The following is a 16361-nucleotide window of genomic DNA, read 5'->3' as shown; positions in this document are numbered from 1 at the left end:
AAAGGAGAAAATATCAGTAGTAGTAAGTGAAGTTATTTTGAGGAGGAAAAAATGTTTTGAAACAAAATTAAATGTGAAGAGTACCACTTAAATACAGTGGCAAAAAAAGGTAAATGTCTATGGTGATGGGATATAACAGACAGAAAACCATGGGAAAAAGAAGTTATGTACTTACCATAACATACCATCTGTGTTGTCTACCTTCATTCTTCCTCAACAAGTGTGCTCAGATCTGATCCGGCTGATCCAACTCAGCCATTGCTAAAGCTTGCAGCCACCAAATCTCTCAAGCTTCTCCCTTACCCACAATGCACCTACCAAATTACCTCAGATCTTGTTTGATGCTACATTATAGTAGGAAAATTAAGAGAGTCATGGAAAAGCCACATCCAGAAGTCATATATAAAAATAAGTACGCAGACATTGTAAACACTCGTTCCTTCAGAAGCCACAGGATAGGGGTTGTGGGACAGGAGTTGAGGAAGAATGAAGACAGACACCACAGATGGAACGTTATGTTAAGTACATAATTTCTTTATCTGATGTTGCCAATCTTCATTCAATCCTCAACAAGTAGAACAGTGTCCCTAGCTACCCATGTCCAGGGTGGACTCAAGGAAGGATATTCCTGAGCACCACAGAACTAACTGATGCCCTACCTCTGGAGGCCAGAACCAATTTATGAGTGACAATGGTATGGGGAGTAGCCCAAGTTGCTGCTGCACATATATCATCCATAGACATTCTTAATTGAAAAACTGAGGAAGAAGCCATAGATCTAGTGGAGTGTGCTTTCAAAGGATGTTTAAAAGAAAGGGTCTATATCAGAACATCAAAGTTTTAAAACTTCAAATGTTCTAATATCGACCTGTTTTAATCGAATGCTAAAACCAGCGATGCTGCAGAAAGTACAGTTGTGTACACTTACCATAAATGTAGATGTTCGAGTGTATTCACTGTTGCAGTCATTACATTTGGGTAATCCTGTTGGCAGGTTGCCCTCAGTCGGCCTGAATTCCAAAGTCCTGGGTCCTGCGTCGGCAGCTGTCACCCCCTCCCTGACTTCAGGTTGTCAGGGGTATAAAAGATGCGGCTGACGCCATTTTCTTTAGTTTTTCTTGCCCCAGATGTCACGTGCCCCCTAAAAGGGTAGCCAAAACTTATATGTATAAATACATGCACCAATATAAGCTTTACCTTCATCTATAAGCAAATACACCACATAGGTTATAGAAATCGGAGAAGGAAAGATAGGTTCCATCAGAAGAAAGGGGGATGGCGGGTGGGTAACCTGGACTGCAACAGTGAATACACTCGAACATCTACATTTATGGTAAGTGTACACAACTGTACTATGTTCTTCGTGTTTCACTGTTGCAGTCATTACATTTGGGTAGATTCCCAAAGCTATGGTTGGGAGGCTGGAGCTAAACCGCATTAGGGGTGGCTATGAGTCCCTGCAGAACTGTAGTGGCAAAGCCTACACTGGATTTAGAGTAGAGTGGCAGATGATAGTGCTTTGTAAAGGTGTGCACTGAACTCAAGTTGCTGCCTCTAAAATGTCCATGGTTGGTACTCCCCTGAGAAAGGCTGCTTAAGTGGTTGCAGCTCTGGTGTAATGTGGCCTAATGCCTTTAGGCACTGGCTTGCCATGTTGTAAGTAGCAGAAACAAATGCAGTGGGCTATCCATTTTGAAATAGTCTGCTTTGAGATAGCCTTTCCTTGTGATCCTGCAGCATATGCCACTAGTAATTGCTCTGTCTTTCTGAAAACTTTGGTTCTGTCCAAGTAGAATCTAAGCTGTCTGTGTACGTCCAAAGAATGCAGAATTCTTTCCCCCTTGTTCTGTGGACTTGAATAAAAGGCTGGCAGATGAATGGTTTGGTTAAGAGCCACAATGGACACCACTTTAGGCATAAATGTTGGGTATGTCCTCAAGGAGACCCTGTCCGGATAAAAAATGATAAAAGGTTCCACAGCCATGAGTGCCTGTATCTCTGAAACTCGTCTTGCAGAAGTTATTGCTAGGAGCAGAGCTGTTTTCCAAGATAAAAACTTTATGTCAGCACTAGCAGCTGGCTCAAAAGGAGGCAGGGTGAGTTTTTCCAAACATAGTTGAGGTCCCATGTAGGCACTGGTGATCTCCTTGGAGGCCTTAAATTTTTGGCTCCTCTGAGGTACTGTTTTAATAAGGGATGAGAAAACACTGGTGGCTCTGCATTGTAATGAGCCGAAATGGCAGAGGCATGAATTTTAATAGATGAGAAAGATAGGCCTTTGTCCAGCATCTTAGTTAAGTATTGTAAAATCTGAGGAATTTGGCACAACTGTATCTGTTCCTTGTGCCTGGTTCCAAGCACAGAATCTCTTCCATTTTCCAGCATAAGATTTTCTAGTACTAGGCCGTCTGGCTTCCAAAATGACATCCATCACAGCTTTGCTGAGAGGTGTGTTTTGTATGACTACATAATCCGCCATGCTGCCAGGTTTAAAGTCCTGAGCTGGCTGTGCAGGATCTGATTGTTTTGCTGGGACAGTAGGTGCGGTACTTGAAGGGTCCAAGCTGGGCATTGAGACAGGCTCCTTAATATTGGGTACCAGTGCTGGCGGGGCCAGTCTGGTGCAATCAGTATCATCTTTGGCTTCTCCTGTCTGACCTTTAGGAGTACCTTGGGGAGGACAGGCAGAGGGGGAAAGGCATATACTGATAGGGTGTTCCAGCTGAAGGATAGGACGTCCACTTTTCATGCTTGTCTGTGATAAATCCTTGTGCAGAATCTCCTTAGTTGGCAGTTGTGAGGGGGAGGGAAACAGATCTATGTCTGCTCATCCCCATTTCCTTGTTATCAGGCTGAAGACTTGTGGATCCAGCTGCCACTCGTGGGGATCCATAAGGTTTCTGCTTAGTTCACTTGCCAGAGTATTTTTCCTTCCTGGCAGGAATTGTGCTTGCAGATGCACTTGGTAAGTCAATGCTGTGTCCCTCAAAGTCATGGCTAGTCTGCAAAGGGGGTAAGAATGTGTGCCCCCCTGCTTGTTTACATACCACATGACCGTGGTGTTGTCTATCAGTAGTTGTCCTGGTTGAAGTAGGTTCTTGAAGGATGTCAGGGCATTTTGAACAGCTAACATCTCTTTTTGATTGATATGCAGATGCATTTGGTCTGAGGTCCATGTTCCCTGAATGCATTTTTCTGCCATGTGGGCCCCCCAGGCATAATCTGACGCATCCGTTGTTAGTGTTTGCCTGGCTGGGGGTAATGTGAATGGCTGTCCCTTGTTTTGGTGACAAGCCTTTGCCCACCATCAAAACTCCTGTTGCAGGCAGGGAATGAGAGTAATTATAGTTTCCAGGCTGTGGCAATGTTGAGTCCAAACACTTTTTAGGTACCATTGAAGTTTCCTCATATGCAGTCTTGCATATGGAATTAGTAGGATGCAGGATGCCATGAAGCCCAAAGCCTGCAGAATTTTTCTTGCAGATAACTGGGTCTTTGTTGCTAACATTTTGAAGTAGGTAGTCAGTTGTCTGTCTGGCGTGAGATAAGTCATCTCGGCAGTTGTATTTAAGCTTGCACCCAGGAATATTATCTCTTGAGAGGGAACTAGTTTTGATTTCTTTTCGTTGACTGTGTACCCTAGGCATGTTAGAAGTTTTCTCACAAACGCCAGATGCTGTAGAAGGATGTCCTTGTTCTCTGCTTGAATTAGACAGTCGTCCAAGTAAGGATATATTTGTATTCCTCTTTGTTGCAGAATGCAATTACTGGTGCCAGGCACTTTGTAAAGACCCTGGGCGCAGTAGATAAGCCAAAGGGCAGTGCAGAGAATTGGTAATGCATTGAGCCAGCCTTGAATCTGAAGTATCTTCTGCATATCTGTCTGACTGGGACATGCAGCTATGCCTCTTTTAGGTCTAACGTTACAAGCCAAGCGTTCTTGTCCAGCATGGGCAGTAGCTGCTGTAAAGTCAACATTTTGAATTTTGGTATATCCAGGAAATGTATTCAGAATCGATAGGTCCAGTATTGGCCTCCAGGCCTTGTCCTTTCTGGGTACCAAGAACAGTCTTGAGTAAAATCCTTGTCCCCGCTCTTGCACATGCTGAATGGCCCTCATGTCCATGAGGGATGAGACTTGTTTTTGTGCCTCTGCCTATTGATTTTTTGGCAGATCTGGCCAGCCGTTTGCCTTTGGCAGGGTATGGAAATGGAACTTGTAGCTTTGTGACACGATATTTAGAACCCACTTGTCCTGGGTTATAATGTGCCAATTTTGAGAAAAAAGTGCTAATTTTCCCCCTAAGGGTGCTGCCAGGAAATAAGTGTTTGGTGCAGGCAGAGGGATGTCATTGGGACTGTTTCCTGTAAGGTTGTGATTTGTCTTCTGCACTTTTGGAGGTAGAAGCACCCCATTGCTTTGACCTGTATGAACCTTGCGCCTGGGATCTGCCTCTAGGGTGTCTGGATCTGCCCCTTTGAGGTCTGTCTGACACAGGAAAGGACCAATTCTTTGTTGGCCAGTGCCTACTAAACCTAGGTGGCTGTACTTGTAAGAAATCTTTGACCGTTTGCATAGATTTAGCCTTGTCCTCCATTTTCTTTAACACCAAACATAGAATCATGCTGTAAAGGTGCATCTAATAACTAACATGATCAGGCAGATTTTGTTCCTTTAACCAAGCATGTCTTCTAATTACAGAACCTGTAACTGCGGCCCTGCAGGAGACCTCTAAAGAATCAAAACCACATTGAAAAGTATGCTTTCCAACTTGTTCAGCTGCATGCAATATATCCTGCATTTCCTTGTTTTCTGCACATTCAGAATTTAACAACATTTTCTGTTTAAGCAAAGCCAAGACATGTTGCTGATATTTGAGCATATGAAACTGACAGTTTAAGGCCCTTATAGCCAAGGTAGCAGATGTGTAAACCTTTTTTCCCCATCTATCCAGTGCCCTAGAATCCCTGTCAGAAGGGGTAGGGTTTTTTGCAGCGGAAGCCTCAACACCCTTGGGACCCTGAGAAATAGTTTCTGGGTCTGCAGCAAGGTTTTTAAAAAGGAATTTATGTGAGTCAGGAACCCTGTAATATCTGTCAGGCTTAACATGAGCTGGAGGTAAGGAGTCAGGGGTAAGGCTAGACTCCGAAAACACATCATCTACAATGTCTAACAGAGGAGGGATGGCTAGTGGCTTGTGCTGAGGTAGTAACAGGAAATCCCTGAAGCCTCTTTTTTGACTCTGAAAAATCTTGGCTCTCCCAGTAGAAATGCTCCCACATGGTATGTAAGGTTTCCCCAAAAGAATAATCCTCAGGAGGAGAAGCTGAAGGTATGGATTCTTCAGCATCAGAATCCTCACAGGGGGGAAAGAATATTCCTGATCAGAAGAGGAATCAGAAGAAATGGAAACCTGATCTGAAGAGTCATAGTCAGTCTCTTGCCTAGGCCTCTTATCAGGAGGGGGATGGGAGCCCCTGATTAAAGTAATCAAGTCTTCGGTCATTTTGAGCATCTGTTTTTTGGGCATGGAGGCCTGTCCACGTGACTCTTGAGGTTGTTTCTTTGCCTTTGAAGTTGGTTTAATGTATAGATATTTGGGTCTGAATACACCCTCAGAAGCCGGTGCCAGCTCAGCAGCTCCGGACCCATCTGAAGGAATAGTGTCTGAGGCTCAATACCTTGAGTTTCGAGCGGCATGGCCGACTCCACGTGGGAGTCGGTAGGGGCCTGCGACTCTAAAGTAGCCGTCATCAGGGACTTTGAAAGCACCTCACTGAGAACCAGCGAACCGGCGACTGGCTTAGGAGAAGCTTCATCGTCGGTTTTGGGCCTCGGTCTTTCTTTTTCTTTGCGTTTTTTGTGAACTCCGGTAGTCGGATGGCTTTCCGACGACATTTCTGGATAATTAAATCTGTGTCCAAAGTAGTTTAAAGCAAAATCATACCGATGCTTTATAGTGCATTGGTTAAAACTAGCACAAAACTGACAACCCAGAAAATTATGATCAAGGCCTAGGCAAGGAATACAGTAAGACTGAAAGTCCTTATGAGGTATTTGCTTCCCACAAGAAATACAATTATTAACTTTTTCTGACATCGGTTCTGGAGTTAGAAAAAAATTTCCCCAACGGGGTACTTGGCTTTATAGAAGACTTCGGATCTGAAATTCGAACTCGAAAATCTCAGGAGTCGGCCAACCGGCACTTGCGAACTGCTTCTGCTTCGAACACCGCGCGGCAAGAAAGACTAAAGAAAATGGCGTCAGCCGCATATTTTATACCCCTGACGACCTGACATCAGGGAGGGGGTGACAGCGGCCAACACAGGACCCAGGACTTTGGAATTCAGGCCGACTGAGGGCAACCTGCTAGCAGGATTACCCAAATGTAATGACTGCAACAGTGAAACACAAAGAACATCAACAAATTCTTTCCTAGGGAAAGAATTCAGTTGGCCGGTTCTGTGGCTTCGCTATTTTCAGTGATGTAGTGGAGATTTACGGGTCGGGTTCAGGTAAGTGTGCGATTGCGTGGTTGTTAGGATTTGGGCGCGGGTTAGGGCGCGGGTTAGGAAAATTAGGGTTAGGGCGTGGGTTAGGAGAATTAGGGTTAGGGCGCGGGTTAGGAGAATTAGGGTTAGGGCGCGGGTTAGGTGAGTGTGCGATAGTGGCGAACCTTAGGGTTAGGGTTTGGCTTAAGGTAAGTGGATAGATAGTAGTGTATATGTACAGTTTAGTGTAGGGTTAGTTGTAGGATTATAAGTGTATGTGTGTGTATTGATGTTTTATAGGTGTGCTTGTGTGGTGTGTATGTGTTTCAGAATAACGAATTGTTTCCCCAAGGAAAAAATTCGCTGTTCTGAATGTTCGATATTAGGTGGGTTAGATACTTTAGGTTCGATGAAACAACATTTGCTATTTTCATCTTTCGATAACGTGATATAAACGCAAAAGAAATGCCCCATTTAGTACAGACATTAGAAATGCAATTTGTCAACAAATTTGATAAGGTAACTTTGGAAACTGGCTTTCCCAAGGTTGGTTCAGAGAAGGAAATAAACAGTTGGTCAGCTTTCCTGACTTTTTTCTGTTCTATGCAAATAGACTCGCAATTGTCTATGAACATCCAGTAATAAGATATATTCCCCTTTGTTGGTAAACTTGGGGAAAAAACACTGTTAGATTGACAGCTCTACTGATGCTGGATTCCGACATTTGGCAGAAAGGATGGATTAAGTACGCAAGGTCACTCCATCTTTGTGGAAAACCACGTATGGAGGGTTTAGAAGATAATGCCTGGATCTTAGAAATTCTTCTTTTGGAAATAATGGCAACTAAGAAAATGGTCTTCCATGTAAGATATGGTCACATGCAGCTGCTGGTTCAAAAGGAGGTTGTGTGAGAGACTGTAGCATCAAATTTAAATCCCATGGAGGAACAGGGTCTTTAAATGGAGGCCTTAGAAGAAGGGTCCCTTTTAAGAAGGCCTTGTTCAACTTGTGAGAAGCTATGGATGCGCCACTAAACCCTGTATGGTAATATGAAATTGTTGCTAGTTGTACTTTAATGGCTGAAGAACTCGCACCATTTTGAAATAGGTGTGCAAGAAAATCTAAAATGTGACTGATAAGAGCTGAAAAGGGTTCTAGATTATGCTGCTGAGCCCAAAGGGCAAATCTTTTCCATTTACTGGAATACTTTTTTTTGTCAAGGGTTTATGGGAAGATGAAATTATATGTTGGACTGGTGATGAGAGCATAGATTGTCTGGCTACTAAGGGAACTGCAGAAGCCAAGCAGTCAGCTTGAGGTTTGGTATATCCGGGTGTGACATATCCGTTGGGTGAGACAGGAGGTCCAGAGTCGGATCTAGGTTCCTCGATGGTTGAACCAGATGAGGCCAGGGGAAGGAAAACCAAATTTGTCAAGGCCAACAGGGAGCAATGGGGATTACTGTGCTCTTCAACTTAGCAGCTTTCTGCAGAAATTCTGGAATAAGTGGAGTTGGTGGGAAGGCATAAAGAAGACTAGGGGACCAATCATGAAGTAGAGCATCCCTCGGTGACTGTCCCTGTGGGGGAAATCAGGGCCAAGTAGTTGCTGCACTTATTGTTTAGGGGAGAGGCAAAATGCCTCACCCATAAATAATAAGTGCAGCAACTACTTAAGGGAGAGGCAAAAAGATCGCAGCATGGCTGGCCCCACTGACAGAAAATCCTGTCAACCACTTTCTCATTGAGGGACCACTTGTGTGGAAGAATGCACCTGCTCAGTTTGTCCACAATCATGTTGGATTTCCCTGGAATGTGTGTCACTAAAAGAAAGCAGTCGGAAGATATCACTCACTGCTAGACCCTGACAGCTTCTCAACACAATGGGTAAGATTTTGTGTTTGTTGATGCACCAGACAACTGACATGTCCATTTGAATCGCAATTGTCTGAGAGGGAAGAACATCTTGAAGTGCTTACAATGCCAAAAGCGCTGCTCTCATCTCTAGAACATTTATGTTCAGATTGGCCTCCTCGGGGACCAAGTATCCTGGGCTGTCTTCCCTGATAATGACCCCCCTCATCTGGGAAGCATCCGTGTTCACCAAGGCCTTGGGCTGTTGAGGGATGAAGGGATGGCCATGAAGCATTTGGTCAGACTGGATCCACCAATACAGATTTCTTTTGTAAGTCTTGGTAATTCTTATTAGGTACGATATTGATTGATAATTGACCACTGAGTAGCCAGCATCCATTGAAGGATCTGCATGTAAAACCTGGCTAATGAAACATTATCTCTGCCACCATGAGGTCTAGAGTGTGGAGAACTGTACAGGCTGAAATTGAGGTGTTCTTTACCACCTTCTTGACCTATGACTTTATTGTTTGAACTTGGTGTGGTGGAAGGGAAGCAATGGCAGACTTTGTATTGAGAAGTGCTTTAATAAATTCCAATGTCTGAGTTGGTGGAAGTTGCGATTTGCTGTAGTTTATGGTTATTCCTTGGTGAGTACAGATGTGGAGAACCTGATCCCTTGCGTGTAGGAGTTAACACCTGGTCAAAGCGGTAATGAGCCAGTCGTTCAAGGGAGGGAAACACCCGGAATCCCTGTAGTCTAAGGTAAGCTGCTACTACTGCCATGCATTTGGTAAACACCCTGGGGGCTGTGGAGAGTCCAAAGGGCAGTGCTCTGAACTGATAGTAAGTGGCTTCCAGCTGGAAGTGTAGAAACTTTCTGGATCGCCTGTTCATTTTTATGTGCTAATAGGCATCCTGAAGGTTTACCAAACACATCCAGTCGTTCTTGCTCAAAAAAGGGAGAATGGACTGAACCATAACCATCTGAAACTTGGTTCGGTGAACAGATTTGTTTAGGTTTGACAGATCCAAAATTGGTCACCAGTCCCCAGTTTTCTTTGGAACTAAAGAATCTTGAGTAAGTTCCGGATCCTATCTGTCTGGTGGGACCTCTTGGAGGACTCTCTTCTAGCTGCTTTTGTATATGAATTGCTGCTTGATCCCTCTGACTGGGTGGAACATCTGGGATTTTTCCTGGAATTGGTGGTGATAGGGAAAATGGTATTATGCAACTCCTGGATATAATCCTCTGCACCCAGCCAGGCTCTCTGGTGCAGGAATAACTGTCCTCTGATGGTCTCCAGAAGTGGAAAGTTGAGCCTCCGCTGGTAGGGTTTATCAAAGATTCTCGTGAACCCTGATTTTGCAGACACCTCTGCCATGAGGGTGGCAATGCCTATTGCAACCCCCCCCCCGCCCCTGGGAGAACGTCCCCCCCCGCCCCTGGGAGAATGTCCTCCACATGCGCCTTGGAAACGACCTTGGGACTTTTTGAACCACATTTTCTGGCCACTCCGCTAATTCCTCGAATAGGATCTTTGGGGAGCTGAAAAACTTATGCTCACGACAGACTAGGTCTTCCCAGCCTTCTCACACATGGACACAGTTTCCTTTACTTTAGGGCCAAAAAGAGTAGTTCCATCAAAGGGGGCATTGATGAAACTGGACTTAAATGGCTCTGCAATTAAAATTCCCGATAGGGAACCTGACACTTTGGTCTTGGATGCCCCCCACAGAGAAAGGTTAGAATGTCTAGGATCTGAGGGGCATGGCTCCTGTCAGGTCTACCGAGGCAGAGACCGTTCTCTTTGCAGCCTCGAAGGCAGAGCTCGAAGGAGCTAGACAGGAGATCTGATTTGAGAAAACAGGTTTCCAAATCATCACTCCCCTTCCCTCGGCACTACCTCAGAGATGGAAGCCAGAGCCAAACTGCACAGGGCCGAGGCTCTGAGTAGCAGAGACAGCTATGAAAGCTTTGGAGTCAAATGCTGCACCTTGGATCCGACAAGACAGGCTTTGGCTCTCTGGATCCAAATGGATTACAGGTCTCAGAGACTATGTTGGACCCTCGAATCAGAGACTGACTGATATAGATGGCTGAGATCCTGCAACGCTAAAGCAACAGAAGGTGTTAAGAGAAGGAACTTGGGGGGGTGGAAGGTCAGGTAACCTGAACCAGAGGGGTAGGTACCAACAGAAAACCAATCTGCCCCTGCGCCAAGAGGATCTTCCTCACTATTCTCTCCACATCTTCTTATGTGAGGCTTCTAGAGGAATGAGTGGAGTAAATGGAGAGGGATGCTGGTCTCTGTAAAAATGGTGATGAAAGTCTGTCAGGAACTTGATCCACTGATGGAGTATCTGGTCTTAGGGCAATACAGTGTCTCAGAGAGTTCTGTCTGATCCGATAAAGTAGGATCCAATAGTTTTGAGGTCTTTTGATCCGAATTGGTCAATGTCGGGTCCGTAATGTTTTGCTTCAACTTAGTAGGGTCCAAAGAAATAGTTGGATCCTGCAATTTTTGCTTTTTCTGATCCAGGGTTGAGACCACTTCTTTTTATTTCTCTACTGAGAAAAATGTGAAGATGATTTTGACAAAGTGGAAGGATTCGACTTTGGAGACAGGGACATAACTTTTCCAAAAGAAGACAGAATGAGGCCTTTCAGTATCAGTTTATTTTTATGCTCAGTAAGAGCTTGCGAGTTGAACCAATGGCAAATAGAACAATACTCTTGCAAATAGAATGAGCATCTGAAAGCGGCAGTTTATGCCCACACTTTGAATACTCTTTAATACCTGCAGGTTTGTCAGCCATACCATCATTATCTAGTCAGACTGTGGGTAAGGGAGAAGCTTGAGAGATTTGGTGGCTGCAAACTTTAGCAATGGTCGAATCAGATCCAACGGATTGGATCCTAACCCACTTGTTGAGAACAGAATGAAGACTGACATTATTAGATCACATTTTAACATTCAATAAATTGAGAAGGCTGGGGGAATGTGGCAGATAAACTGGGTATATAACAGCTTAAAGAATGCAATATGATTTATTATGATTATTTGGACATCCTATAAACAGAGAAAATATAGTGGACAAAACACTAATCTGGCATGTATGGAATATTTGGCATGGAAGGCGTTTTTAAGTTTAATACAATTAAAAGAATGAACTGTGGAAACAAACAGGTTCAGATTTGGATATGAAAAAGAATTACAGTGAAAAAAATCTGATGGAAATCAAGACATTAAAGTTTGTCTAGTGTACCATTATTTTTTTCTGTTGAAATGAAAGGAAATCATTCTGAGAGTTGGTCTGTTACTTGTTAAATATTTTAATGGTTGTTTTTAACTATTTTTTTTTCAAATAAAGTCATCTCTACTCTGTTGATAAGTATCACTCAGTCCTTCTATATCTAACTGAGCTACCATCACTTTAAACAGATGGGACCTTGGTTAACGGCATCTCAGGAGTTTTGAAACCTCCTCTCAGACTACACGTTACAATGTCAGTACTGGAAAATAATTCAAACCTGGTGTTAAAACAGAACCCATAACCTTTGGGTATTCTGAGCAGCAGTATGCCACCTGCTCATATAGTAGAATTTATTCCCAGTGTACATTTCCTTAACTTCTAGGACATGATTTATAAATATTGCCATCTCAGCTGCATTTATTGCATTGTTCTGTTTTCTAATAAAAAAGCATAATTAAGATACACTTCAATTTCTGATATTATACAAAAGTTAGATAATCTCTGCCGATATGCAGCCTTTTATAATTTTTTTCTGGCACCATGACATACTTCTGCATTATGTATTAAGACTTACTTACCAGTACCTGATTCTGACATGTTTATATTCCTGTCTATAATTGCATAATCAGAGGATTCAACCTGTATAGTTTAATACCCGATTGAGGCTAACTGGAAATCATCCACCACTGCCAATTTCAACTCCTCTGTTACACTACATAGTTGCATGTAGTTGTGCCATTCTATCAGTGAACTTGTGTTCATGGTTGGCAATGTTCCAACCTTCTGTAACTTTATCCAACCCTTTACAATATAATAAAAATGTATGAACAAATGTGCCATCGTCTTATAAGCTCTACTCCCTGGATCACCCATAAAAAAAAGATCTCTGATGTAATACATTTGAACTAGCTAACAAAATGAATGACTGAATTAAGTAAATAACCACCCAAGAAATGAGTACTACTTTTAGATTCAAGAAATGTTATTAAGGTACTACATAAGTAACTATTAAGAAGACTCTGCTACTAAGGTACCACACAGGGAAATATCAGTCAGCTCAGACATCTTGAATTCTACATGGTACACATGGAAACTGCACAGAAAGAAAGTAAACACTACATGGATGGAGTAGTCTGACTGAAAAAATATAGCAAGACTTGAGTCTGGGGCAGAATGCAAATCTGTAAGAGATAAAGCAATAAAAGTTTAGAAACAAGATACAAAGTTCAGATCCTACCTGCTGTAGTGCTGATTTGTTAGCATTTTTCTTATTTTGCAACTTTCTTTCAGTGCCCTTGTGTAACCTGATGTAACCTCCTTCACCCAAAGAACGCTGACGTAACCTGTTCTTATACTGGTCATCTGCATTTTCTTCTATGTCACATGAGGGTATGGTAGTGCTCAACAGCCGAACCGGTCTTCCTCGTTTCCGTTTAGAAGTGTTCTGTAGTTTTTCAGTATCTGGCTCTGCTACTAGTGCTTCATTGTTCTTGTCATTTTCTGCAGGAGCATGTGCTAAAGAACAGTCCATTTCTTCTGCAGAATGTTCCTCTGCAACACTTATGAAAGCCTCATCACCCTTTTCAGGAGCACTTAACTTCACATCAGTTCCTTCAGTCTGTTTTTGCTCAGTCACAGTGACAGGCTCTGGGCTAACATCCGTGACAGCAGGAGACACAGGTTCATACTGACTTGTGTCTGAGTTCACAGTCTCAGAAGGGGGTACTGCTGCATCAGCAAGGGTGCTCTCTCCCACAGTTGGAGTTTCCCCATTCACTGTCACAATCACTCCTTCACTGACTGCCACAGTATATGGAGCTTCTTCATTGTTCACAAGTAAGGCTACCTGATTATTGTTCTCTTCTGGTAAAACCTCACGAGCTTCAACAGTATGCACATCCCCTTTCTGGTAAACTGTAAGCTTCTTCTCTTCCATCTGTTTGTGTATGTACTCACAAATCTCCAAAATCTCCATCATGCAAAGGTGACGGGCCAACATAGCAACATCTGCCATGGTGCAAAAATCAAATGTCAGCACGGAAGTGTATGCAAACTCCAGCAGGGGAAGAAAGCTAACTTTACTGAATCCTGTAAAAAGAAGATACAGAAAAAACAGAACGGCACATATGTAAGTGTTCTGTATATAAATCACATTTAGACATTACTACATAGTTCAGGTTATGTAATTCTCACACTGCAAAATATTCCTCATGCTCACAAATTTAGCATAATCAAGATGGTTGGACAAAACACAGCATAGTGAAGTCTAGTAAGAGAGACTTAACAAAATGAAGTAATGAAAAACCTATAAAACTAGGTTTTCAAGACAGTTTAACTGGTCAGGCATTCATGATCAATGTTAAAAAGTGCAGGGATCATTACGTGAACATTTTCCAATAAATTTTCAGCCAGAAATCACCCAAGGCCCACACATGCATTACATCAAGAAGGGTAGTCCTCATCAGTTTCATTTCCTGTTATAAAAACCAAAGGTTTCTAACTGAAGGTGGGGAAAAAAAGCAGAATTAGAAGGTAATACAAGTTTCTGAATGCTGCAAAATGAAGAATACACTCATAGAAAACCTGGGAGAATGCAAGGAGGGATACCGCTCCTACTTCAGGGTTACCATTATAAGGGATACCTCTTACAATTGAGGGAAATGGAGGGACAGGATAGGTCAATACAACACAGCACAAAACTTCAAAGTAGTCAGCATATAATAAGTCAGGACAAGATCTGTAAAGGGCTACCAGGCCAAACACACTCCAAAGTTTTCAAATATGTAGTGCTCTGTGAAGGCAAAAAAAAAAAAACACTGAGCCAAAAAATACAATACAGGTGTCACTAACAGAACTAGCAAAAGAAACTACATGAAGTAGCTATGATTTCTGAAACACAAGTTTGATATTTGGCATGACAAGCACCAAGCAAACAGCAGCATTGATAATTCATTCCAGCTACAACTATCTGGTAAAAGGGCAAACAAAAAAGTCAAATATATATGTAGAGACTGCAAACAGTTTATAGGTGCGAGTTGCCACCATGTCTTTCAACCGTACCTCATCATGGGAAAAGTTCCTTGTTCATGAGTCTTGAAAAGTCCATGCTCCACATTGAAAGGGGTTGTCACAAATTCACTATTAATAATTCTTTTAATAAACACCCTTGGTAAATAAAACGGAAACACTGATTTTAAGAATGTGCTGTTAAATATGAAAAGTACAGTTGTATACCTACCATAAATGTAGATGTTCGAGTGTATTCACTGTTGCAGTCATTACACTTGGGTTATCCAGCTGGCAGGCTACCCGCAGTCGGCCTGAATTCCAAAGTCCTGGTCCAGCGTCGGTTGCTGTCGCCTCTTCCCTGCAGTCAGTGCACCAGGGGTATAAAAGATGCAGCCGATGGCATTTTCTTCAGTTTTTCTTGCCCCAGATGTCAGGTGCCCCCAAGAGGGTAGGCAATGCACATTGCTTATAAAAAACATACACTAAAATAAACAACACCTTCATCTACAAGCAAATACACCACATAGGCTGTATAGGATAGAGAAGTATAGATAAGTCCCAGCAAAGAAAGGGGGAAAGGTGGGTAGGTAACCCGGACTGCAACAGTGAATACACTCGAACATCTACATTTATGGTAGGTACACAACTGTACTATGTTCATAGTGTTTCATTGTTGCAGTCATTACACTTGGGTTGAATCCCAAAGCTGAGGTTGGGCGGCTGGGTCTAAATAGGATTAGGAGTGGCTATGAGGCCCTGCAGAACTGCAGTGGCAAAGCCTGCTCTGGATTTAGAGTAAAGAGGTAAGTGGTAGTGCTTGGTAAAAGCGTGCACTGAACTCCAAGTTGCAGTCTCCAAAATTTCCTTGGTTGGTACTCCTCTGTGAAAGACTGCTGCCCTGGTAGAATGTGGCCTAATATTCTTAGGCACTGACTTGCCATTGCTGTGCATAGCAGAATCGAATACAGTGCCCTAACCATTTTGAAATAGTCTGCTTTGAAATAGAGTTTCCTTGTGATCCTGCAGCATATGCTACAAACAGTTGCTCAGTTTTTCTGAAAGCTTTTGTTTTGTCCAAGTAGAAGCATAGCTGACTGTGTATGCCCAAAGAGTGTAGAAGTCTCTCCCCTTTATTCTGTGGATTTGGATAAAATATTGGCAAATGAATGGTTTGGTTAAGAGCCACACTGGACACTACCTTTGGGATAAATGTTGGGTTTGTCCTTAGAGAAACTCTGTCCGGATGAAAAATGATAAAAGGTTCCACTACCATTAATGCTTGTAACTCTGAGACTCTTCTTGCTGAAGTTATTGCTAGGAGCAGAGCAGTTTTCCATGATAAGAATTTTATATCAGCTGTATTGGCTGGCTTAAAATGAGACAGTGTGAGCTTTTCTAAAACAAAGTTGAGGTCCCATATAGGTATCGGTGCTCTCCTTGGGGGTCTTATGTTTTTTGCCCCTCTGAGGTACTGTCTTAGCAGTGGATGAGAGAAAATAGGAGGTTCCATATTGTAATGAGCTGAGATGGCAGAGACATGGATCTTAATTGATGAGAAGGATAGGCCTTTGTCCAGCATCTCAGTTAGGTATTGTAAAATCTGAGGAATATTTGGAACAAGTGGTTCAAGTCCTTGTGCCTGGTTCCAAGCACAGAATATCTTCCATTTTTCTAAATAAGATTTCCTGGTGCTGGGCCTCCTGGCTTACAAAATAACATCCATAGCAACTTTAGAGAGAGGTGTGTTCT

The 16361-nt window shown here is 42.8% G+C and overlaps 1 protein-coding gene across 2 annotated transcripts in view; it reads right to left on the bottom strand.

Moving 5' to 3' along the window:
* ZBTB11 (zinc finger and BTB domain containing 11) overlaps positions 1–16361 on the bottom strand; it is a 1204127-nt gene that overhangs the window by 687129 nt on the left and 500637 nt on the right. For both annotated transcript variants that reach the window (XM_044071594.1, XM_044071595.1), the window contains exon 4: positions 12841–13691. In XM_044071594.1, the coding sequence (XP_043927529.1) occupies positions 12841–13691 (851 nt within the window). The remainder of the gene's footprint in view (positions 1–12840; positions 13692–16361) is intronic.

Source organism: Protopterus annectens, chromosome 5.part0 (genome assembly GCF_019279795.1).
Source record: "Protopterus annectens isolate FY-2018-M chromosome 5.part0, PAN1.0, whole genome shotgun sequence".
Classification (NCBI taxonomy): domain Eukaryota; kingdom Metazoa; phylum Chordata; order Ceratodontiformes; family Protopteridae; genus Protopterus; species Protopterus annectens.
Note: the sequence above shows the minus strand (reverse complement) of the source record. Positions and strands in the feature narration are given on the sequence as shown.